Source organism: Manis pentadactyla, chromosome 1 (genome assembly GCF_030020395.1).
Source record: "Manis pentadactyla isolate mManPen7 chromosome 1, mManPen7.hap1, whole genome shotgun sequence".
Lineage (NCBI taxonomy): Eukaryota > Metazoa > Chordata > Mammalia > Pholidota > Manidae > Manis > Manis pentadactyla.
In genome coordinates, this window is record NC_080019.1 from 169,946,977 (window position 1) to 169,973,047 (window position 26,071).

General features: G+C 38.0%; 1 protein-coding gene across 1 annotated transcript in view; it reads right to left on the minus strand.

Annotated features, from left to right (window-relative positions):
- Positions 1-26,071, minus strand: part of CCDC191 (coiled-coil domain containing 191) — a 115,387-nt gene that overhangs the window by 78,336 nt on the left and 10,980 nt on the right. The window contains exons 3-7 of the mRNA XM_036883499.2: positions 19,673-19,814; positions 16,150-16,293; positions 13,256-13,434; positions 11,583-11,806; positions 8,512-8,665 (exon numbers count right to left, since the gene is read on the minus strand). Of these exons, the coding sequence (XP_036739394.2) occupies positions 8,512-8,665; positions 11,583-11,806; positions 13,256-13,434; positions 16,150-16,293; positions 19,673-19,814 (843 nt within the window). The remainder of the gene's footprint in view (positions 1-8,511; positions 8,666-11,582; positions 11,807-13,255; positions 13,435-16,149; positions 16,294-19,672; positions 19,815-26,071) is intronic.

Sequence of the window (26,071 nt, forward strand, 5' to 3'; positions counted from 1 at the left end):
CTAAGAACGCAGCAATCAAGTTTGAGAAAGACAGATGCACCCCTATGTTTATTGCAGCACTATTTACAATAGCCAAGAATTGGAAGCAATCTAAATGTCCATCAATAGATGAATGGATAAAGAAGAGGTGGTACATATACACAATGGAATACTACTCAGCTATAAGAAAAGGGCAAATCCAATCATTTGCAGCAACATGGATGGAGCTGGAGGGTATTATGCTCAGTGAAACAAGCCAAGCGGAGAAAGAGAAATACCAAATGATTTCACTTATCTGTGGAATATAAGAACAAAGGAAAAACTGAAGGAACAAAACAGCAGCAGAATCACAGAACTCAAGAATGGACTAACAGGTACCAAAGGGAAAGGGACTGGGGAGGATGGGTGGGTAGGGAGGGATAAGGGGGGGAGAAGTAGGGGGGTATTAAGATTAACATGCATGGGGGTGTAGGAGAAAAGGGAGGGCTGTACAACACAGAGAAGGCAAGTAGTGATTCTATAACATTTTGCTATGCTGATGGACAGTGACTGTAAAGGGGTTTATAGGGGAGACCTGGTATAGGGGAGAGCCTAGTAAACATAATATTCGTCATGTAAGTGTAGATTAGTGATAGCAAAAAAAAAAAAAAAAAAAAAAAAAGGGCAGTTCCTGTGTGGTAACCTCCAACGAGTTCTACACAAGGGTATAAAGGGCATATAAAAGTGTAGGCAAAGGGTCTGTTTGTGTTTATACAGAGGATCAAAGCCTAATTGGGCTACCCCGAAAATGAACTAAGATACGATATGAAAAAGAACTTTCAACATCTGCACTCTCTGGAAGACTCATGCCAGAAGATGATCATCAAAAAACCCCAACAAAGATCCACGCACTGCTACAGCTGTAGATGCACTCATCCCACCAGTTCCTGGACTTGCCATGGGAATGAGGAAGGAGATATCTAAGCTGGCCTGTGCATACAGTAAAACAACAAATTTGACTGGATCTATACTGTTGGAACTCAACCAAGAATTTGGAGAAGTGCAAATTGTAGCGCTCCAAACTCTTACAACTACAGACTATTTACTGTTAAAAGAACATAAGGGATGTGAACATTCCCCAGGAATGGGTTGTTTTAATTTGTCTGATTTCTCTCAGACTGTTCAAGTTCAGTTGGACAATATCCACCATATCATAGATAAGTTTTCACAAATGCCTAAGGTGCCTAACTGGTTTTCTTGGTTTCACTGCAGATGGCTGGTAATTACAGATATGCTTTGGTTATGTAACTATACTCCTATTATGTTAATGTGTGTGTGCAATTTAAGTAGTAGCTTAAAACCTATACATGCTGAAGTTACTCTACAAGAAGATATATCAAAGAAATAATCAATCCTCCCATGTTTTCTTCCGCCTGCTACTTCTATAGCTTTTCTTCTTCCTTCCTAATTACAACCCTTAAATAGAATTCGTGCCTCATATCAAATTTACCGAGTATCATAATTCTTCCAAGTGGTAAAGATACCTCAAGACAAATGCTGGGCATAGAAGCCACAGGGCATAAATATGCAAAGAAGTAAAAAGCTAACTTTTTCAAACAATAAGGCTTCTCTCTCACTTACCAACTTCACATTTCCCTGTATGGCCCCGGAAGATGACTGGTTAGCCAGAGACGGGTAAGATTCCTCAAGGGAGGAACAACCTAAGACAGGCACAGTCGCAGGGGGGCCATCAGGTCAGAAATTGGGGATCAACAGAGGTGAGGCTTAGAACCTCACCCCCCCGTTCTGAGAGAAATCTTCTGCATACGTGGATGTTTTATTGCCCTGGTCTAGCTTGGATTAACACATAGTCTACAGGCACACACCTGATCATCTACATGTGCTCTCTTACAACACTAAACTATGTTTTCTACCTTTATCTTGTATCTACCTACCACTTCAGCATTTTATTAAAAATAATAATAATAAAGAGAGAAATGTGGTATCCACATATAAATCAAGTATAAAAACCAAATGAGTATTCATATTTGAACTGACTGTTTATAGTTCACAATGCATGAGCAAAACCGAAAGTTTCTGTGATGACTGCCCTTGTACTGTTCACTATGTAACTTATTCATTATGTAAGAATTTGTTCTACATGTAAAAACTTGTTTGTTATGCCTCAGAAGATTGGAGACTGACAAAAATTAGGCTTGGGGTGGAATAATGATTGTGCATTGAGCATTGACTCCCCTATACAGAATTTTATTGTCGTTAACAACCATTTGATCAATAAATATGAGAGATGCCCTCACAAAAAAAAAAAAAAAAAAAGGACAGACTTCCAATGGTAAAATAAATTAGTAACCGGGATGTAAGGTATAGCATAAGGAATATAGTCAAGATATTGTAACAGCCTGGTAGGGTGATAGCTGGAACCTAGAATTATGTATATAAATGTTCTACCACTGTGTTGTACACTTGAAACTCATGTAATGTAATACTGTGTGTCAACTACCCTTCAATAAAAAATAATTATTAAAAAAAAAAAAATACTTTTAAAAATGAAATAATTTCCAAAAAAAGTGAAACATTTCCATACACATTAAAGCAAATATTAGAAAATTTCTTTAAATTGATTATTTAAGTATTTGAAATAATGTAAGCAAAATAATTACATCTGCTTCTCAGCCATGTATGGTTTTTTTGTCACCAATATTTTTCTGAGCCACTTACTTTTTAAAATGATTTGAATTTTTTTCCAAAAAGTTGTCAGTAATCCTCAAATGTATATTTTATGGTTAATAAATTTAAAATTGTTCACAAAAAAAAAAAAAAAAAAAAAAAGAAGGACAGACTTCCAATGGTAAAATAAATTAGTAACCGGGATGTAATGTATAGCATAAGGAATATAGTCAAGATATTGTAACAGCCTGGTAGGGTGATAGCTGGAACCTAGAATTATGTATATAAATGTTCTACCACTGTGTTGTACACTTGAAACTCATGTAATGTAATACTGTGTGTCAACTACCCTTCAATAAAAAATAATTAAAAAAAAAAAAAAAAAAAAAAAAAAAAAAAAGAAAACAATATGGGTTTAAATCAAGCAGAATTTGTGTCAGAGGGAGACAATTTATTAATAATTTCTCATTTCCCCTTTTTAAATACATGAACTGGTCCTTTTAAAACTGAGTAATTTGTTTTAGGTGGGCTGCTGGTTTTTTTGTAAAACACACGTAACTAAAATTCATATCTAGCAATTGTATCTAAAGCATACATATATTATTCCTTCTTGTAAAGTGAACTTCCATAAAACTTAAAAATTAATCTTATAGGAAACACGTCTTATTCATCTCTCATTGGGTGGGCAGTCAGCACTTGTTGCTCTTTTTCCTTATGGCTTCTTAAGATGGCCCCAAGTACTCATTTCCCTTCCTTTTTTCTTTCAGAAATCTGAACTGTTATTGCAGGAGGACACACTAACTCCATCTGTCTCATGAAGGGCACAGCATCTAAGAGTCTTTGCCAATCTTTCTCAAAATGTTAATCCCAACTTTTAACATTTCCTCCTACCACACTTCCCTCTCTATTTGTAAGGCCAAAACTCTTGTTTTATATCTGAATAATTACGATGGCTTGAGCGTTGGTCCAAAATGCTACCTGAGATATGTCTTTTTTAAAAAATTCCTGTGACTATTTTACTTTTTAACTCATACCTTAGTTATTCACATCATATTCAAACACCTGTTATTAATTTCCAGGGCCTTTGTGTCTGTCCTACACTTACCACGCTCCCTCTATCCTCCTGACATTCTCTTTTCTCTTATTAAATCCTACTCATTCATGCATTCATTCCACTTTCACTGAATTTCAGCAATGTTTAAGGCCCTGGGGTGAGTGCTGTAGGAGATATAGAACATACATATTTATCTTTTCTCATCACCTCTCATTTATAAATCTTCCAAGTAATTCCTTTCACCTGAAATGTTTTTTTTTTTTTTTTTTTTTATAATAATTATTTTTTATTGAAGGGTAGTTGACACACAGTATTACATTACATGAGTTTCAAGTGTACAACACAGTGGTAGAACATTTATATACATAATTCTAGGTTCCAGCTATCACCCTACCAGGCTGTTACAATATCTTGACTATATTCCTTATGCTATACCTTACATCCCGGTTACTAATTTATTTTACCATTGGAAGTCTGTCCTTTTTTTTTTTTTTTTTTTTTTTTTTTTTTGTGAGGGCATCTCTCATATTTATTGATCAAATGGTTGTTCACGACAATAAAATTCTGTATAGGGGAGTCAATGCTCAATGCACAATCATTATTCCACCCCAAGCCTAATTTTTGTCAGTCTCCAATCTTCTGAGGCATAACAAACAAGTTTTTACATGTAGAACAAATTCTTACATAATGAATAAGTTACATAGTGAACAGTACAAGGGCAGTCATCACAGAAACTTTCGGTTTTGCTCATGCATTATGAACTATAAACAGTCAGTTCAAATATGAATACTCATTTGGTTTTTATACTTGATTTATATGTGGATACCACATTTCTCTCTTTATTATTATTATTTTTAATAAAATGCTGAAGTGGTAGGTAGATACAAGATAAAGGTAGAAAACATAGTTTAGTGTTGTAAGAGAGCAAATGTAGATGATCAGGTGTGTGCCTGTAGACTATGTGTTAATCCAAGCTAGACCAGGGCAATAAAACATCCACGTATGCAGAAGATTTCTCTCAGAACGGGGGGGTGAGGTTCTAAGCCTCACCTCTGTTGATCCCCAATTTCTGACCTGATGGCCCCCCTGCGACTGTGCCTGTCTTAGGTTGTTCCTCCCTTGAGGAATCTTACCCGTCTCTGGCTAACCAGTCATCTTCCGGGGCCATACAGGGAAATGTGAAGTTGGTAAGTGAGAGAGAAGCCTTATTGTTTGAAAAAGTTAGCTTTTTACTTCTTTGCATATTTATGCCCTGTGGCTTCTATGCCCAGCATTTGTCTTGAGGTATCTTTACCACTTGGAAGAATTATGATACTCGGTAAATTTGATATGAGGCACGAATTCTATTTAAGGGTTGTAATTAGGAAGGAAGAAGAAAAGCTATAGAAGTAGCAGGCGGAAGAAAACATGGGAGGATTGATTATTTCTTTGATATATCTTCTTGTAGAGTAACTTCAGCATGTATAGGTTTTAAGCTACTACTTAAATTGCACACACACATTAACATAATAGGAGTATAGTTACATAACCAAAGCATATCTGTAATTACCAGCCATCTGCAGTGAAACCAAGAAAACCAGTTAGGCACCTTAGGCATTTGTGAAAACTTATCTATGATATGGTGGATATTGTCCAACTGAACTTGAACAGTCTGAGAGAAATCAGACAAATTAAAACAACCCATTCCTGGGGAATGTTCACATGCCATATGTTCTTTTAACAATAAATAGTTTGTAGTTGTAAGACTTTGGAGCGCTACAATTTGCACTTCTCCAAATTCTTGGTTGAGTTCCAACAGTATAGATCCAGTCCAATTTTGTTGTTTTACTGTATGCACAGGCCAGCTTAGATATCTCCTTCCTCATTCCCATGGCAGGTCCAGGAACTGGTGGGATGAGTGCATCTACAGCTGTAGCAGTGCGTGGATCTTTGTTGGGGTTTTTTGATGATCATCTTCTGGCATGAGTCTTCCAGAGGGTGCAGATGTTGGAAGTTCTTTTTCATATCGTATCTTAGTTCATTTTCGGGGTAGCCCAATTAGGCTTTGATCCTCTGTATAAACACAAACAGACCCTTTGCCTACACTTTTATATGCCCTTTATACCCTTGTGTAGAACTCGTTGGAGGTTACCACACAGGAACTGCCCTTTTTTTTTTTTTTTTTTTTTTTTTTTGCTATCACTAATCTACACTTACATGACGAATATTATGTTTACTAGGCTCTCCCCTATACCAGGTCTCCCCTATAAACCCCTTTACAGTCACTGTCCATCAGCATAGCAAAATGTTGTAGAATCACTACTTGCCTTCTCTGTGTTGTACAGCCCTCCCTTTTCTCCTACACCCCCATGCATGTTAATCTTAATACCCCCCTACTTCTTCCCCCCTTATCCCTCCCTACCCACCCATCCTCCCCAGTCCCTTTCCCTTTGGTACCTGTTAGTCCATTCTTGAGTTCTGTGATTCTGCTGCTGTTTTGTTCCTTCAGTTTTTCCTTTGTTCTTATATTCCACAGATAAGTGAAATCATTTGGTATTTCTCTTTCTCCGCTTGGCTTGTTTCACTGAGCATAATACCCTCCAGCTCCATCCATGTTGCTGCAAATGATTGGATTTGCCCTTTTCTTATAGCTGAGTAGTATTCCATTGTGTATATGTACCACATCTTCTTTATCCATTCATCTATTGATGGACATTTAGGTTGCTTCCAATTCTTGGCTATTGTAAATAGTGCTGCAATAAACATAGGGGTGCATCTGTCTTTCTCAAACTTGATTGCTGCTTCTTCTGGGACCCCTATAATACGGATATTGTTCCTTTTAGATTGGTCACACAGTTCTCTTAATATTGTTTCATTCCTGGAGATCCTTTTGTCTCTCTCTATGTCAGCTTCCATGCGTTCCTGTTCTCTGATTTCAATTCCATCAATGGCCTCTTGCATTCTATCCATTCTGCTTATAAACCCTTCCAGAGTTTGTTTCATTTCTGCGATCTCCTTTCTGGCATCTGTGATCTCTTTCCGGACTTCATCCCATTTTTCTTGCGTATTTCTCTGCATCTCTGTCAGCATGTTTATGATTCTTATTTTGAATTCTTTGTCAGGAAGACTGGTTAGGTCTGTCTCCTTCTCTGGTGTTGTCTCTGTGATCTTTGTCTGCCTGTAGCTTTGCCTTTTCATGGTGATAGGAATGGTTTGCAGAACTGGGACGAGTGACGGCTGGAAGGACTTCCTTTCTTGTTGGTTTGTGGCCCTCCTCTCCTGGGAGAACAGCGGCCTCTAGTGGCTTGTGCTGCGCAGCTGCGCGCAGACAGGGTTTCTGCTTCCTGCCCGGCTGCTATGGAGTTAATCTCCGCTGTTGCTGTGGGCGTGGCCTGGCTCGGGCAGCTGCTCCAAAGTGGTGGAGTCGCGTTGGAGCAGGAGCTGCTGGGAGGCTATTTATCTCCGTAAGGGGCCTCCCTGCTCCCTGCAGCCCAGGGGTTAGGGTGCCCAGAGATCCCGGATTCCCTACCTCTGGATTAAGTGGCCCGCCCTGCCCCTTTAAGACTTCCAAAAAGCACCCGCCAAAACAAAACAACGACCACAAAAAAAAACAAGAAAAAAAAATTTTTTTAATTAAAAAAAAAAAATTTTTAATCAAAAAAAAAAAGGTGGTCGTTCGTTTTTCTTTATTCTCCGGTGCCAGCCTCAGGCCTCTGCTCACCGGTCTTTCTGCCCTGTTTCCCTAATATTGGGGTCCCTGTCCCTTTAAGACTTCCAAAAAGCGCTCGCCAAAACAAAGCAGCAAAAAAGCAAAAAAAAAAAAAAAAAATGGTCGCGCGCTTTTCTTATGTCCTCTGTCGCCCAGCCTCCAGTGCCTGCTCACTGTTCTTGCTGCCCTGTTTTCCCAGTATCGAGGGCCCTGCGCTCTGGCCCGGATGGCTGGGGCTGGGTGTTCGGCAGCCCTGGGCTCCGTCTCCCTCCCGCTCTGCCTGCTCTTCTCCCGCCGGGAGCTGGGGGGAGGGGCGCTCGGCTCCCGCGGGGCCGGGGCTTGTATCTTACCCCCTTCGCGAGGCGCTGGGTTCTCTCAGGTGTGGATGTGGTCTGGATATTGTCCTGTGTCCTCTGGTCTTTATTCTAGGAAGGGTTGTCTTTGTTATATTTTCATAGATATATGTTGTTTTGGGAGGAGATTTCCGCTGCTCTACTCACGCCGCCATCTTCCGCCCCACCCACCTGAAATGTTTTAAGCACCAAATTCATAGTTATCAATCCCACTTCATTGAAAAACCATCTGCTTAAGTGGCCTGGGGTGGATGCTCACTTGTCAATTAAAATTTTTAATTTTACAAAAAGTGAAAGTAAAGGAGAAAAGAGTAAAATAAAAGCAGACCATTAAAAGGCAAAGCACAATGTATGTGTATCACTGCTTTATGATCTGAGCTACCAAAAGGCAAGTGACTTTCTGAATAGTTCTTCTGAATAATCCAGAACACACTAGTCCATAAGACGGCCAAAGTGGAAGCCAAGCTTTCAAACTGCCAGAGATCTATACTAGTAGTTAAGTGCTATTCTGGAAAGGGCCATTTAGGAAGACATCCCTAATTCGTAACCTGACTTCCCTGGATCACACAAATAAAAATAGCCCCTGAACAGGGGATTGATTGGAGCACCACCTATGCACTAGGCCAGTAGGGCAGCACAGAACAACTGGTGTGGGCAATTTTGGTACGTGTAATGAGGCTCAGTTGGGCTTAGTGCTACACTGTCCCATCTCTGACGGAGCTTTGTCATTTATGGTACCGAATGCTGAATAGAGACATTACAATTCCTACCTGGTGATTTTCTTTGAAAGTTTGGATTAATAACTCTTTCAGCTGCTTCTTTCTTTCTTTTGCCATTTTTTCTTCATCCAGAAGAATCTGAGCACCTTGAAACATGCTTTTTTCTGGATTTTTTGGAGAATTTTCTTCTTGTTTTTTCTTCTCTCTATTAATAACAATTTAAAAATGCATGTATGAACAACAGACTTAACAATAAGTACAACCTACCACAGTGGAATGAACACTGAATTTTCCACCAGAAGACACATATTTTTAGAGCTGACTCTAAAACTACATAGGGTGATTAAAAAATTTTTTTTGAACCTTTGTTTATTCCTTAATAAAATAGATTAAATGAAATAAAATTGTTATAATGCACTCTGAAAAGCAGAAAGCCCTATAGATGTTTTAGTGAAGTACTTTTATTGACTTAAACATTGAGCAATACTATGTTCAAAGTTTGAGAGTTAACAACTACTAGGTATGCTCTAATATAGACATAAATTCTTCCTTATAATAGGGAATAAAGAAGGACCTTCAGGCAAGAAAGCATGAAATTTTTCACCACAGGCTTTTACAAGGTTTCTAGGGAGAAAAATAATAAAAGAACCAGGTGTTAGTACGGAGAGAATAGGGTTTATAAAAATTCTAAAACAGCTGAAAAGAGAAAAATAGAACTTAATAAGGAAAAGGCTTTCAAGCAAGTAACAAGAATCTTTTAATACCTCTGTTGATCATCTTTCTTGTCATCCTCTTTCTCACCCACCTATCTATTCCTTTTCATCTAGGTCATCCCTCTTACACCAATCTGAGTAAGCTCATAGCCACTGCCTCTTATTGGGAGTGTATTAAACTATACAGGTCTGTGCATGTGTATAAGGTATATAAATTATCAATGCTGTAGTAAAGATAGCACCTAGTCAGGAATCAGAATTCATGGGCTCTAGCCATAAACCAGCTAAGAAAACTCAGGGAAGTCACCTAGTCTTTCTAAATTTCACTTTACAGTTGTGGGAACTCAGATGGAGAGAAGGATGCCAGAAAACTCCATATACATTCATTATTCTCAGATATCATACAGGAGGCACACATGGTTTATCTTATTATTCATGATGCTAACCATCACTTGGTTAAGGTAGCTTCTCCAGTGTAAAGTTGTGATTTTTCCTTTTGTAACTAATAAATCTCTTAGAGGAGATACTGTGAAACTGCAATGAAGTAGATTTAGAATAGCTTATGAATAAATTAAAAAGCCCATACCCACAATAAAATTTTACCAACTCTTTCTAAACTTACTAATGCCATAACAATATTATGTTAGGTAGTTATAGGTAGGTTACAGTGGCCATGTAAAGAAACAGTTCTACTACCATGGATCTGATTTTTTAAAATAACATTAAAGTATGTATCTGTTGTGAAAGTAATAGCTGCTCATTGTGAAAAACTGGAAAGGTGTTCCATATTTCCACCCAGAAAAAAACACTGGTAACACGTTAGTGCTATTTCATTGTACAACCATTATTTATTAATTTCTTCAATATTTATTAATGCATATTATAAGTAATATTGTTTTAATTATTTTTGTGCACAAATCTCTGTCTAAATTTCTGATAATTTTCTTAGGGCAGTTTTCCTAGGAGTGGAATTCCCAGGTCAAAGGATAATACAATTTTTATGGCTCTTGTTTATAGCTAAATTGCTTTCAGAAACATTTAAGGTCAGTTCATCCACCTAGAAGTAGAGCATATTATCTGTCTCACCATGGATAAAATTTTAAACTTTTAAAAAAGAAATGAGTGGTCAATGAACTTTTGTTGAGTGCCCACTGTGAGCAGGGCAACCTGCTACCATCTAATGTTACTTGTTTTCACAATTTATTTTAGGTCAGCCTACATTTCTCAGGGCTTGAGAGCAATATGAAAAGCAAGGTTGACCTTAGTGAGAACTCACTAAAACACTGGTGATTGCTTTCTAAAAGAACAGTGTCTGAGGACGCCTAAGCCTGGCACTTGAAAGAGCGAAGCACACGTCCACTGCCGAGCTGTTGTAAATTGGGTAGAATAAGAGCAATCAAGAACACGGGGAAAAGCTGTGTAGGCTGATTATCCAACGGTTCTTTCTGGCCTCTCAGTTTGAGTATTCAGTCACTTCAGGCACTTGTTCCAAGGCTCTTGCAATTCATGCGTAAGTTCTGTTTCTTGGAATAAATACATTAGTTATTTCATTTACAAAGCTCATTTTCTGCATGGGATCCATAACAGTACTACATCCTGTGAGGGCTATTTTGAATATCCTCTGTGTCAGATATTCTTTATCAGTGGCAGTAAAGCAATGGTGACCTTCCATATGCTTATCAGAAGATAAGACACTAAGGTAATATTCACCATAGGATGAGGCACAATTAGCAAACATGCATGAAAAAACATGTTGAAGCTTAAAAATGTTCAAGTAACCAAAAAAATGCAAACTAACCAATATAATACCTATTAAGAGTGCAAAAGTATTGAAAATGACAATAATTCCAATGCTGAACAGAGTATTGTAAACTGGCTCACCACAAGCAATAGTGTAAATAAGTACAACCCACTTGGAAAGCAGTTTGGTGGTTTCCAGAGTCAGAAAAAGGCCTATATCATTTAGCTTAGTAATTACATTCCTAAGACTACAACTCAAAAGAATGAAAAAGCCCTAAGCTTAAGAATATTCACTGCACTACTGTATTGGTGAAAACTCTGAAATAGCTGAAATGCTTATCAGTATGAGGAAGGGAGGTCATTACATAATACCATATAGGAACTCAATGGTGTGATATACTGACCTCTGGACCCTAGGCAATGTGGTAATCACAACAAGCAGAGTAACAAATTAAATGTACTTTAACATTGCAATTAGGTATATAAAGGGACCAAGACCTGGAGTAAACATGGAAAAATGAAAATAGTTCATGTGTTAAGACGGTGGAATAGAGGGTGATTTGTCTTTTGTGTTTTGGTATTGCAATGTTTGTGCATTCTTAAAAACTTTACTTTCAAAATGACTGATTAAACAAAACAACTGCACCCTGTTTCTTGCGGCTGTCTTACGTTTTCCATGCTTCCTCCACAGTGCGTCTCCTCTCAATGATCTCCTTCCGCAGCTTTACCATCTCCCTTTGAATCTCCTCCTCCTCTTTCTTGGCCTCCAGAGCCTTCCTTTTCTTTTCTTCTTGCACCAGATACTGAGCCTCTAAGAAGGCCGACTTTTTCAGGGTCTTTTCAATTCTCTGGCACTCTAGTTCTTTTTCACGTCTTAAGCGATTTTCTTTTACCTTTTTAAAGAGAATACAAAGGTGAAATGCCTTTCAAGTAAAAAAGGAATATACAAAACCTGAGAACAGATTTTGAAGTTCAGAATGCACCCATTTCGAAACATGCTGGCCTAGAACTCCACCATTTATCAGAAGATAGGGGTAATTTCTTTGTTTACTGGGTAAGAGCCAATACAAAATTTTAGATGAAATCAGGTAAGATGATTCCCAATTTGGGAATAATCTGCACCATGGAAAAGGTGAAAATCTAATGGGTCAGATGTCAAGTTCTAGATTCTTATTTAGTAGTGATTTCCCACCCATAAGATTTTCCAAGGTATTCATGACTGCTATTTATTTAGACCTTGTCTGCATGCTAATTATATTTAAGAAAAAGTAAGAGTATTTTGAGAAGGTTATCTTGTGAAGGCTAGAACAGTGATTTATTGCTTCAAAACACAACCTCTTATTGGTTTCTATCCTTATTTAAATATGTCAATGATCTGGATCATACTTGGAAATCAAACCATGACCTTCACAGATATTTCTGAATAAACACAGGTTTTCTCAAACCTATTAATTTTTTAGAAGCTTGACTAGCTATGAATTAAGGAGTGCTCCTTTCCTTCCTGCTTCACTTTTTACCTTTACCTTACTCTCCAGTAATGATAAGACTTCTAGATAATTGCTATCTCTTATGGAACCTTTTCTCCTTTTACCAAAAATCGAAACCAAGTTCATACTGCTACCCTAGTTTCTCTAACATCCCAGTGCTGATTAGGCACACCTTGATGTTATAAAGCAATCAGAAATTCAGTGTTATAAAGAGATAACATACACATGTATAGACCTCAATTTTTGTTCAGTCTTAGTTACGGACATGTAGAAAAGACTTGGTCATTCTGACTTTCTGAAGCTCCTCAAAAAGTGTTGAGATGCATCTTTTTCCTATAACTTACTATTTCCTTTGGAGAAAAGAAAGTTCCCATATGCCTTTCTCATTCGAAACAGCTGAACTAGATTTAATTCAGATCTGTCCTCTCTCTCAAATTATAATCACAAAATGAGGGAATTTTTCAGTTGTCTAGAAAAGAATTATGATTATAAGATTCACTAGAATATTCATGATATTAATATATTGATGTCACAATTCAAAGATCAAATTCAGGCAAAACCCAATCTACATACTTATAAGAGGACGTGCCACATCCAAAGTAATAACATTCAGCTCACCACTCTATTGTCAAAGTCAATTATTCCTTTTTTTAGTTTTCTGAAATAAATTATTTCCTATTCTCAGTTTATAAGCATTATTTTTCTTCTGAAGTTCTTATATTTTTATTCTTTCTAACCAAACCACAGATGGCACCCTTTTTCATAATAAAGCCTAAGTCTTTATTTAAGCTTATTAAATGTGTTACACTAAGATTGCTTCCTGTTATCCATTTTAATTTTGTTTTTCCCTCCCACCTGCTTATGTCTCATCTCCATGGTAAGACGAGGATCCTTCTGCTGCTTCTTGTCTTGGTCCCCATTCACTTCAAGATCTTCCAATATCCCAGAATCCATCACATCTTTATGCAGCAGATGGTCTATAAATTTTTGAACAGCAGTACTTTCCTCTTCTTCCTCTAAATAGCCACATAAATCTGGGGAAACAGAACAACAAAAGGAAATTTAAAAAACAGTATTATTTACACATTTATGTCAATAATCCTCGTATAATAAAAATACAAAGTTGTGAGTATTCAGTAGTAACTGATAATGCCAATTGGATGAATATAGCCCTCAGAAATTACCTTCAACAAAGAGGAAAAAATTCTACTTATGAGGAATTGCCCTCATCCAAGTCACTAAAGACTCCTTCACTGCCAAATTTAAAAGATATTACTTCAATCTAAACATCCTTGAGGACTCCATTGCTTTTTAAAAAAAAAAATGGTTTTATTGCAGTATAAATCACATACAATAAACTATAAATATTTAAGGTCTACAATAAGTTTGACATACACATGTACACCAGTAAGACCATCACTATAATCAAGATAACGAACACGTCTGTTAGCCCCAAAAGGGTCCTCGTGCTGATCTGTGATCTCTTCCTTGCACTCCTCCCCCTGTTCTCTGCCCAGTCCCAGGCAACCACAGACCTGCTTTCTGTCATTATGGATTGGTTAATGTTTTCTAGAATTTCGTATCATTAAATCATATACTATGTACTTTGTTTTGGTCAATCTTCTTTTATTCAGCATAATTATTTGGGAGATTCATCCATGTTGTTACATCAATAGTTCATCCCTTATTGCCGAATAGTAGCCCACTGTATGTGTATATCACAAATTGTTCACTCATTCATCTCTAGATAGACATTTGGGTTGTTTCTAGGTTTTAGCTATTACAAATAAGTTGTTATGAACATTTGTGTACAAGTCTCTGTATAAGTATATGCTTTCTTTTCTCTTGGGAAAATGCGGAGGAGGTTGCATCATGTAAGTATGTATGTAACTTAAAAAAAAAAACTGTCAAACTGTTTTTCAAAGTGATTATACAATTTTACATTCTCACCACCAGCATAGAAGTGTTCCAGTTCCTCCACATCCTCACTAATATTTGGTATGTTCAGTCTTCTAAGTCATTTTAAAAGGCATATGATAGGTATCTATAGTAGTTTTAATTTGCATTTCCTAATGGCTAGTGATTTTGAGTATCTTCCTTGTTGATGTTTTGTTTAGTTTCATATATTATTGAAAATAGGTAATGAAGTATTCAGCTGTTATTGTTGAATTATCTATTTCTCCCTTCAATTTTGTCAGTTTTTGTTTCACATATTTTGGGGCTCTTTTATGAGGTATATATATATATTCATGTTGTTATGTTTTCTTGATGGATTAACCCTTTTATCATTATAAAATGCTCTTCTTTGTCTCTAGTAACAATCTCTTATCTTAAAGTCTACTTTTTCTGATAATTAGTAAGCGCTTTTCTCTCTCTTGGTTTCTGTTTGCATGGTATATCTTTTTACATTCTTTTACTTTCAACCTATTGTGTGTTTGAATCTAAATTTTCTCTTGCAGATGGCATACAGTTAAGTCATATTTTTAAATTCACTCTGCCAATCTGCCTTTTGATTGGAGTGTTTAATCCATTTACATTTACTGTATTCCTAATAAAGTATGATTTATATTATTTTGATATTTGTTTTCTGTATTTCTTATATAACTGTCTTTTTTTTCAGCTTGAGGAATTTACCTGATATTACTACTTTTATCAGCAGTAGATATTAGATTTTATCAAGTACTTTTTCTGTTTCTATTGAGATAACCACATTAATAACCACATTAATTTTTGGTAGACATTCTTTTGAAAATGGCTACAGAATATTCTTGTTCTATGTTTTGATTTTAAAAAACCCCACAAAACTCTACAACCATAAGGTGAGTGAGGCGTGCTAGTATACTAGAGGGTAATAGCCAATTAAGTAGAGAGAGATAACTAGATCTATTAGTACTACATGAAAGGAAGTAATATTTTCCCTGTATTTCACATAGGCTTCAGAATAAATATGAAGTTCTGAAATTCCTTGCTTTAATAATGACATTGATAAACTAGAAAATATCCAGAAGTTGACAACCAGGATGGTAAGATCCATCAACAATGTGATACAAAGAACTGTTGAGAGTACTGCTGCTATTTAATCTAGGAGCACTCAAGTATATGAGGGAACAAATACGATTACAACTCTTACACAAAATAAAAAGATTATTCCTGAGAGAGAACATTACATTTTCTGTCGCACTAAAGGGTAAAAGTAACTGAGGACAAAATTGGAATTCTCCGACTAAGAGGGAATGCTGTGAAGATCAGAGCCTCATAGCAGCTGAATGGGCTCCTCCCAAAGTACAGGCTTCCTATCACGGGATAAATATCTCAGACTCTTTGGAAGCATCTGACGATCCCTCACAAGTTAACTATTCAACTTTTCTGACACTAGCTCTGTGTATAAGTAATAACCTCCCTTATAAAGATACCTCAAGTATTTTATAAATACAAAATGATATACAAATGTCTCGATGTAGCCCCCATCATGTAAATAGTCACCCAACAGTATATGGGAAGAAGCAGCACTCTTAAATAGCATTAATTGTTATAATCAAAAGAAGAATTATAAATAATAGAATATTTTAATTGTAAAAATACCATGAATTTACTGGGGATATAGATAAGTAATTTAAAGTAAATCAAGAAAAACTGAAGCTAACTACACAACTAAGCAAAACAGAAAAAGTCTTATTGTTCAAAACAAAAAGACTTCATGGACACATTCATTGGATGTTAAGACTTAGAACAATCAGGTAAGTTTTTACCATCAAACTTATCATATTTCAAATGACCACTGGCTTCTGGAACAGAAGGGATCCTTGACACAGTATCTTCAGCATCACCTTCCCCATCACTTGACAGGTCTTGCTTAAGTTCGGCATCTAACCAGTCATTGACCAGCTCCCGAGCTATAATAAAACAAAGACCTCTTTTTAATATTTCAACTACTTCAAAGACTTTCTTCATTTACTGTTGCCATTCATTCAGTATTATTAACTAAGTTATAATATAATCATGTGTCATATGTTTTAGATGCTGGGAAGACAGCAGTGAAGAAAATACAGGAAAAATAAACCTACCACGATGCTTACATTCTAATTGGGGAAGACGAAAAACAGGGCAGGGAAAGGAGAAACAGTGTGTAAGAAATGGAAGATGGTCAAAGGAGGCCTCACTGAGAAGATACTTGAGCAAAGAAGGGAAGAAAGTGAGGTGTGAGCCATGTGGATACGTAAGGGAATATTATTCCATTAAGAGGGAAAAGCAAATGCAAACGCCCTTAGGCAGGGGAGTGCCTAGTGTGCTGGAGAAATAGCAAAGGAGGCAGGGTGGCTGGAGAGGAAGGAATGGGGAAAAGTAAAAGATGTGGTGGAAGAAGTAATGTGAGGATCAGGTTTAGAGGAGTGAATCTAAATTGGGGGTGATCTGGCCCCACAGTGGGCATCTGGCAATATGTGGAGCCATTTTTGGTTATCACAACTAATGGAAATGATACTAGCATCTAGTGCATAGGGGCTGGAGAGGCTCTAAACAACCTAAAATTCACAGGACAGTCCCCCATAGAAAAAATTATCTGACCCTCCATGCCAATAGTGCTGAAGTTGAAAATCCCTTAGAGTCTTCACACCATTTGAGGTACTTTGGCTTTTACTCTGAATGCAGTGGGAAGCCACAGGAGGGTTGTGAGCAGAACTGACATATTGTAAGAGGCCTGCTCCCACTATTATGTTAAAATAGATTATAGCTTTCAGAGAAACATAAAGGGAGATGTTAACTGAGTAATCTTTTGTACACTTATGTGTATAATAATTTATGTGTATTGTAATTCAGATTGACTAAATGCCATTCAGTAATAAGTAGGGTTCTACTAAGAAGTGCCTCAAAAGAAGAAAGAAAGGGAACTTCCCTTGGAGGGTTCAACTGTAGGAACATGTCATGACAGATCAGAGGAACCAAGACTACCTTAGTTTCTCAAAGTATGTTCCTCAGAACCCTAGTTCTTACTGAATATTAATGATTGATGAGAGGAGAAAAAAGGATATAAACCTTGAAAACTACACTGTATCCACACACTAGTACTTTCTAATGTGGATCACTAGTTTCTTAGAATAGTAATATGGATTTCAGGATAAAAAGAATTTCATGTTCTAGGAAGCTTGGGAAATAAGATAAGTAAACATTTTTTTTTAAGCTGCAGGAATTCTCAGAAACTTTGAGGCTAGTATACTGTGTATCCCTATTGGTGCAGTGGGAGATGGAGTAGGTAGGATACAGGCTTGCCAATTTCTGAATCAATCTCCTTTCTCCAGGTCCAGTACTACTGTTAGGCAGGAAAATAGATATGAGTGGGGTGGAAAGAGAATAAGGTCAGTAAAATCCCCTAAAAAGGACTCAGTTAACCAGTTAAAACTCGAAAGCCAGAAAAGACTCAGAGTTAACAAGTTAATCAGTTAAAACTCAAAAGGTCAGGAGCAACTTGGCCTTGAATGTTTGAATATTCCCCAGAAAGTTAAAGTATCAGAGCACAGTCCATATCTTCATTGTGTCAATTAGATCATGCCATTGTAAGATTTACTCTAGCCTGCTAAAAGGCTCACCTATAAACAGAATAAAGACAGGAAGATTCCATCTTAAAGCTAAAACTGCATTTTAAAAAACCCAAGAAGTTAAGAATTAAGATTCTTAACATGCTCTTTAGCAAACAGACAATAACTCAACCCACCTTGGAGGAAGGACAGATAGTCTTAATTGATATGCTCCCAAACCAGGAAGCTGCTATCCTGGGAGGGAATCAGAGCAGTAAATTTCTTGCGTTAAGTTAATTTTACATATTCAAAGACCACTTTAACAAGTCTGCACCCCAGCCCTTTGTCATTCCTGAAAAATCCTTAAAAGGGAGAACCCCAACCTTTCAGTGTGCTCCTCTCTCTGAGGGCGCCCGCACTTTCTGAGTGCGTAACTTTAACCTTTCCCAACCTTTCAGGGCGCTACTCTCTCTCTGAGGTTGCCTGCACATTTTCTCTAAGTAACTTTAAATAAAACTTTTACTCTCCTTCACTACTGTGTCTCTGCCCTTCAGTTCTTTGTTGCGGCAGGGACAATAACTGAATAAAACACACAACGCTTCCCCCCAACACTACCAACCACCAAGACCAAGTGCCATGATTGCTGAACCAGACTATTGCAATAGAACTCCCACTTGTCTCCCTTTTCCCCACTTTTCTCCTCTGTAATCTATTCTGCATATATTTAAAAAAATTATCCTGTCACACCTCTGCTTCAAATCCTTCAGTGATGTCTCCTTGTACTCAGAAGAAAATATTACTTCTCTTCCCAGGCCTATAAGACCCTGTGGACATGTCTCCTGCTCACTCCTGCAAGCTCCTCTCCATTGGGAAGCTCGAGCCACACTGTTCTTCATTCAGTTCCTCAAGCACACCAAGCTTGTCTGTACTTTAACCCTAATGCCACCTGTCCTTCTGCCTGGGCTGCTCTCCCTCCATCACTGCTAGCTGGCTCCTTCTTGTTATTCAGGTCCAAACTTGATACCTGATAATTTATTTTTAATTTTCTTTATTCCCACACTAGAATGTATGCTCCACGAAAGCAAGGGCTCTGCCACTCTTGCTCCTATTCCTCCAGTGCCTAAAATAGTATCTGGCACAGAGTAATAATTAAATATATATATATGCTGAATCAATGAAAAAATAATCTAAATAACTGGAGACATAAATAATCCAAATGGAAGTCGGCTTCTAGGATGTGGCACTCAGACTTTCCTTCTATCTCAGTGGCCTCTCCTTCCCAGTCTTCTTCGCCGATTCCTCCTGGTTTCTTGATCCCTATATGGCACACTACTTTAGGGAACTGAAATCCAGAGGAGTAAATAAATGCTTTTGGGGGATGGGAAAGTTAAATCAGTTTTAGACTCTCTTCATTAAGAACAAAGCTGATTTATCAGCTGCTGGTCAAATTACCTTATGATACTAGATCAAGTTATCAAGCTGTCCTTCCTCTGTGCCACAGGGCTGATACCACACTTGCAAGTTAACAGTGTTATATCAAACCACCTCTGGATGTGGGTCTATTTCAGGATGAAAAATGGGCCTGAAATATAGCCTTACTTGTTATACTGTAGTCAACTCCAGAGCAAATTAGCTCAGGGAAGTAGAAAGAAACAAAGATTAAGAACAAGAGAAGTTTCCATTTTGTACTTTAAAATGTATTATGAATCATGCTTTAAAAACTTGTATTTCAAATAACTGTTAACATCACAGTTTTTCTTACCTTCTGCATAGACTTCATCATGGTCCTCTATTTGCTCAGCTGTTTTCAAATCTATTCTTTGGTCCCAAAGCCTTCTGGATAAACCTGAATTTCCAGTAGAAAATGCTTTAGAAACTGCAAATTCCGAGGCTTTCTTCACTCTCTTCAATGTAACAGAAACAAACAAAAATTCATTGGGATAACAATGTCAGGGTTAAAGAATGTCTCTCTTATTCAAGAATCTGATTTTCTACCAACTACTAAGGTACTTTCATTTTTTCCACTTTGAAGAAAATTTGAGGTTTAAATATCCACCCCAAATAATTTCATTGGTTAAACATGCTACTAATTGCAATATTTTACCAAGCTTTAATTCATATTTGAACAAAAGACATTTAAGCTTCAGACAACTTTTGTTTAGAACATTAATAATGGGATCCTGACATCTGGATTATTTTATTTCAAATAAAAAATACAATATCTTTTTTAGTCTGTACACCACTAGGACTTGCATATAAACATGAACCAGAGGCAGAGTAGCTACACTTCCTTAAATTACTACTTCTGAAAGGAACCTCCCATCATGTATTAGGCAAACTATAGTTTCAATAAAATTCAGATTAAACAGAGCCATTGAACTGTAGTCATCCAGAATATTTAATTCAACAGTAAAAACAAAGCCAAATTAAGGCACCTGGGAGATTAGTGGAGGTGGGCAAACTGTCTTGGCCTTCTGGTTTATCTGCACAGAATAAAAGAACTTAGTTCACAACTAAACCCCTGACTTCTCCTCTCCCCACAACCTGCTTTCCTCCATGCCTGCTGTGCTCCCAGTCCTCCAGGTCAGGTAGTGACAATTCCATTCTTTCTATTCTCAGGATGCAAACCTTAAGAGTCCTTCTGGAATCTGCTCTTTCTCACCCCACAATCTTTAAGGAAATCTGTTGATTCTGTTTTCAGAATATATCCAGGATCTGTCTCCTTGTCACCTCTATTCTAATCACCCAGTCCAAGGCACCACTATTTTCAGACAGTTTTTCTGTAACAGCCTCCCACCACCGCAGCCAGAGACCCCTTTAAAATGAAAGCCATGTTAAAACTCCACTTAAAACGCTTAAATGGTCCCTATTCTAAAACGCTTAAATGGTCCCTATTCTACGCAGAATAAAAGTCAAAGTCCTTACCACATATTTTAACGTCCTGTACCATCAGACCCTTTGTAACCCTTCCAACCTCCTCATCGGTGACTCCACCTTGCTCACTCTTCTTCAGCCACACTGACCATCTTGTTCATTCCTCCTCAAATACACCAAACACGTTTCCACCTCAGGACCTCTGTACTCCTTCCTCTGCTGGACTGCTCTCCCCAAGAAAGCCATGTGAGCTCCCTTACCTCTTTGTCTCTCCCCAAATGTCTCCTTTGTAGTAAGACCTCTCCTACTACCCTACAAGTGATTGTAACCATTCTCCTGGTTCTCCCCATTTTCCCTTCTCTGTTGTGACTTCCTCTGTAGCCTTAAGACCTTGTAACATTTTATCATGTATTATCTCCCCCAAGTAGAACATAAGCAGGGATTTTTGTCTTCTTCACGCATGAAATCCCATCACCTAAAACAGTGTTTAGCACATAGTAGGTACCCCATGTTCCTTAAAGAAATGAGAACATGGAAGTTATACCTTTCTATACCTTGTACTTGCCTAACCTACTTTGAAAATGATTTTCCCTCTTAGTCTTTGTGGAAAAATGGATCCTACCTCTGCCAAAACTTGCCATGGGCTTTACCTTTTAAGTTCTCAAGGGTTTCATACATTAAGTTTGAATTATAGAGAAGGAGAGGGATAAAGTTGAAAAGGCAAGGGCACTTTGAAAAAGATGTATAAAATAGAACATAAAGGAAAAGATTAATTAGAAGAAACATGATCTAATCGGGATAAGAGTCAAGAGAATATCATTCACTCTTTATGAGGTCACTGGAGAGATCTGCTTTCTCACATTATTTCTCAGCCTCCGATGTGCCCAAATTTATGGTGGTAGTTCATGTCATTCATTGTATGGTCACAATATGCTTGGGACATAGTCCTTTAAGATTCTTAAATTCTAAGATGGCAGGGTGAATTTCACATATATTGTACATGTTTGTACGTACACATATATGTGAATAATGTACAAATAAATTGGTCAACTTTAATTTTTTAAACTAACACCTACAAACAAAAATTTTTTAAAAGATGGTAGACTTAGTTTCTCAAACTGAGTGGAAGAAGTAACTTTGTATATTTCATCTCACTTGAGTTGGATTTGTGCAGATTCTTATCAGAGGAGATATAGAGCTTGGTGATAGAAGACTGATGTTGGTATGAAAGTAGGACAGAGTCTGTAACATCTTCCTATGTTGAAGATAGTAACTGCACTAGTTGGGGTGAGAATTCGATAATATGGGTACCTTTTGGAACCACTCTGTTGTATTATTGAAACCAACATAAGATTGTGTATCAACTACAATTAAAAAAAGAAAGAAAGTAGGACAGAGTCTGGTACTGACAAGAAAGGGAGTAAAGAGAAATGTTTACATGGCTCTAACAAAGCAAGTGTTTGGGATACCACATAAAATGGAGAAGGTACTTCATTTCATTCATGGGAAAAAACACTTTCTGATACTAAAGATTAGAAATAATCTCTGTATTTCCTTGTTTTAAAATATTACATCCTGACCATTATTTTCAAAATAAATATGTAAGACCAGAGAGGTCTATCTTAAACTATACTTCAATGAAACAGTGTCACTATAACAATTTATTCTTTAAGTAATTTGATTGAAGGCTAGCTCTGTTCCCACCACTGTAGTGGACATTAAGGAGAACACAAAACTAAAAGCTTCTGTTCTCAAAGAGTTTTCTTTCCCTCCCTCCCTCCCTTCTCTCTCTCTCTCCTTCCTTCCTTTCTTCTTTTAGTTTCATACGCCATGTGTGTAATAAGCAACTCAAGAAGAGCTCTAAAGCAATACAGGGTGATTTAAAAAAACTGAACACCTTCAAAAGTTTATTACTCAGAAATATGTTAAATTTAAGTATGTCATTTGTCAAGGGACTATCTCAGTTATTCCTATAAATGCTCGATATATGTGCTCCTCATGTCCCACGGCACACATCAATCCCCTCATCCACTTGATGGCAGAAACTGCAGACACAATACACTCCAACATTTCATCAAGGATGGGAGGTACAAACACAAATTTCTTACATATCTTCATGTGCAAGCTGCATGTGTTTATATAATGGTTTGGGGAGTAATATGTGTTTGTAAGTTTGCAATTCTTTCTCAATCACTTGGTATACAAGCAAATTTTTGATGCTCTGTCTATTGTGTATGAGTGCCAAATAATTCCAAGAAAAAGGGTATTCAAAGATGGGATTAAGTGGCTGAGGGGAGTGAAGGGAATTGTTCACTGAGGAGGTATCTCAAGCTAAGCATTAAGGGAAGGATCTAGATTGGCTTCCCAGAGAGGAAGGTTATTCCCAGCTGGGGGATCAACATGAGTTAAAGCAAAGGGAAGACTTACCTGATAGAGGGAAAGGAGATTGGCCTGCCAGGAGTTACAGAGAATATCAGTAAAGGGGCTGTTAGAGGTAGACTGATGGAGGGCTTCAAATGCCTGTCTGAGATTTAAGGTTTCATCTGATGGTATGCAAAATCACTGGAGGTTCAAGAATAGAGAACTGACAAGATGAAAATGTTTAGAAAGCTCAAAGTAGCAGAATGCACTGGAGTAAAAAGATAAGTCTATCAAATCAGGATAAGATGAACTGTAAATCATGGTGGCCTGTTGGGTTTTAGGTGAACTGTTCCAGGACTCATAGTTCTACCCAAGCATCTGATTAGTTCTAAGTGACTTCAACATCCCAGAGGATGACTCACCAACATGTCAGCCTCAAGGTTTGCTCGATCTCTTGTATTCCAACAGCCTTCCCCTCAATTGGACTTCAGCAACCCACTGACATGGTCATCCTGAACCATGTTATACCAAATTTTCCATTGTTCAAATCAAATGTTGACAACACCTCTTCAACATCAGACTCCTATCCATCTCATCTTCTGCTTCCCTACACCACAGTGGTGTTGCACTAAACCAAATCCTTTAGTCAATATATGCCTCCTCCTCATAACCCCTGAGTCCTTTAAAGGGTCCCTTCCTTTCCTGCTTTGCATGAATATTCAGCTACTATCTTACAAAAGCCTCAAATCTGGAGCCAACATGGTGGCGTGAGTAGGACAGTGGGAATCTCCTCCCAAAAACATATATATTTTTGAAAATACAACAAATACAACTAATCCTAAAAGAGAGACCAGAAGACACAGGACAACAGCCAGACTACATCCACACATGCGAGAGCCCAGCGCCTGGTCAAAGGGGTAAGATACAACACCCAGCCCGGCGGGACCCGAGCACGCTTCCCCCCAGCTCCTGGCGGGAGGGAGAGGGAGCCCAGGACTGCTGAACACCCAGCCCCAGTCATCCGCACCAGAGCGCAGACACAGTGCATGTGTGTAGGGCTGGAAACTAGGGAAACAGGGCAGCAAGACCTCTGAGCGGGTTCTGAAGCTAATGCCCATGACAAAGAAAAGCGAGTGCTTTTTGAAAGTCTTAAAGGGACAGGGACATAACACCTGGATGAAAACAACACAGGTCACAGCCCAGTGGCTGGAAATTACAGGGAAAACTGGACGCACTAACCCACTGGGCAACAGCTCTGAGACCCCTCACGGAGGTAAACAGCCAAACAGCCCCCCTGTCCATTACCCCTCTGGGCGCTGCGAAAGGAGAAGCAGCCTAAGGCAGACCACGCCCTCAGAAAGGGAAATTCCTCCACTCGGGCCGGGCAAGACACAAAGACCCAGCCTACAAGCAATTACCAAAAACAAGCCACTAGGGGTCGCAGTTGTCCCAGTAAAGAAAGGCCAGTAGCAAGTGAAAATTTTGGCCCTCCCAGCTGACAGTCAATAGCACCTGTCAACATGAAAAGGCAAAAAAATATGATCCAGACAAGACTAACCCGGACAGCTTCGGCATCTGCTACATCTTCCCCTGAGAAGAAACCTGGGGAGATAGATTTAACCAGTCTTCCTGAAAAAGAATTCAAAACAAAAGTCATAACCATGCTGATGGACTTGCAGAGAAATATGCAAGAACTAAGGAAGGAGAATACAGAAATAAAACAAGCTCTGGAAGGACTTCAAAACAGAATGGACGAGATTCAAGAGACCATTAATGGACTAGAAAACAGAGAACAGGAACGCAGAGAAGCTGATGCAGAGAGAGATAAAAGGATCTCCAGGAATGAAAGAATTCTAAGAGAGCTGAGTGACCAATCAAAATGGAACAATATCCGCATTATAGGGGTACCAGAAGAAGAAGAAGAGAGAAAAAGGGATAGAAAGTGTCCTTGAAGAAATAATTGCCAAAAACTTCCCCAAACTAGGGGAAGAAATGGCCTCTCAGACCACAGAGGTACACAGAACTCCCATGACAAGGGATCCAAGGAGGGCAACACCAAGACACATAATAATTAAAATGGCAAAGATCAAAGACAAGGACAAAGTATTAAAGGCAGCCAGAGAGAAAAAAAGGTTACCTACAAAGGAAAACCCATCAGGCTATCATCAGACTTCTCAACAGAAACCCTACAGGCCAGAAGAGAATGGCATGATATACTTAATGCAATGAAACAGAAGGGCCTCGAACCAAGACTACTGTATCCAGCACAAATATCATTTAAATATGAAGGAGGGATTAAACAATTCCCAGACAAGCAAAAGTTGAGGGAATTTGCCTCCCACAAACCACCTCTACAGGGCATCCTACAGGGACTGCTCTAGATGGGAGCACTCCTGAAAAGAGCACAGAAAAAAACACCCAACATATGAAGAAGGGAGGAGAAGGAATAAGAAGGGAGAGAAATAAAGAATCATCAGAGTGCATTTATAATAGCTCAACAAGCGAGTTAAGTTAGACAGTAAGATAGTAAAGAAGCTAACCCTGAACCTTTGGTAACCACAAACTTAAAGCCTGCAATGGCAATAAGTACATACCTTTCAATAATCACCCTAAATGTAAATGGGCTGAATGCACCAATCAAAAGACACAGAGTAATAGAATGGATAAAAAAGCAAGATCCATCCATATGCTGCTTACAAGAAACTCACCTCAAACCCAAAGACATGCACAGACTTAAAGTCAAGGGATGGAAAAACATATTTCAGGCAAACAACAGCAAGAAGAAAGCAGGTGTTGCAATTCTGGTATCAGACAAAACAGACTTCAAAATAAAGAAAGTAACAAAAGACAAAGAAGGACATTAAATAATGATAAAGGGTTCAGTCCAACAAGATGATATAACCATTATAAATATATATGCACCCAA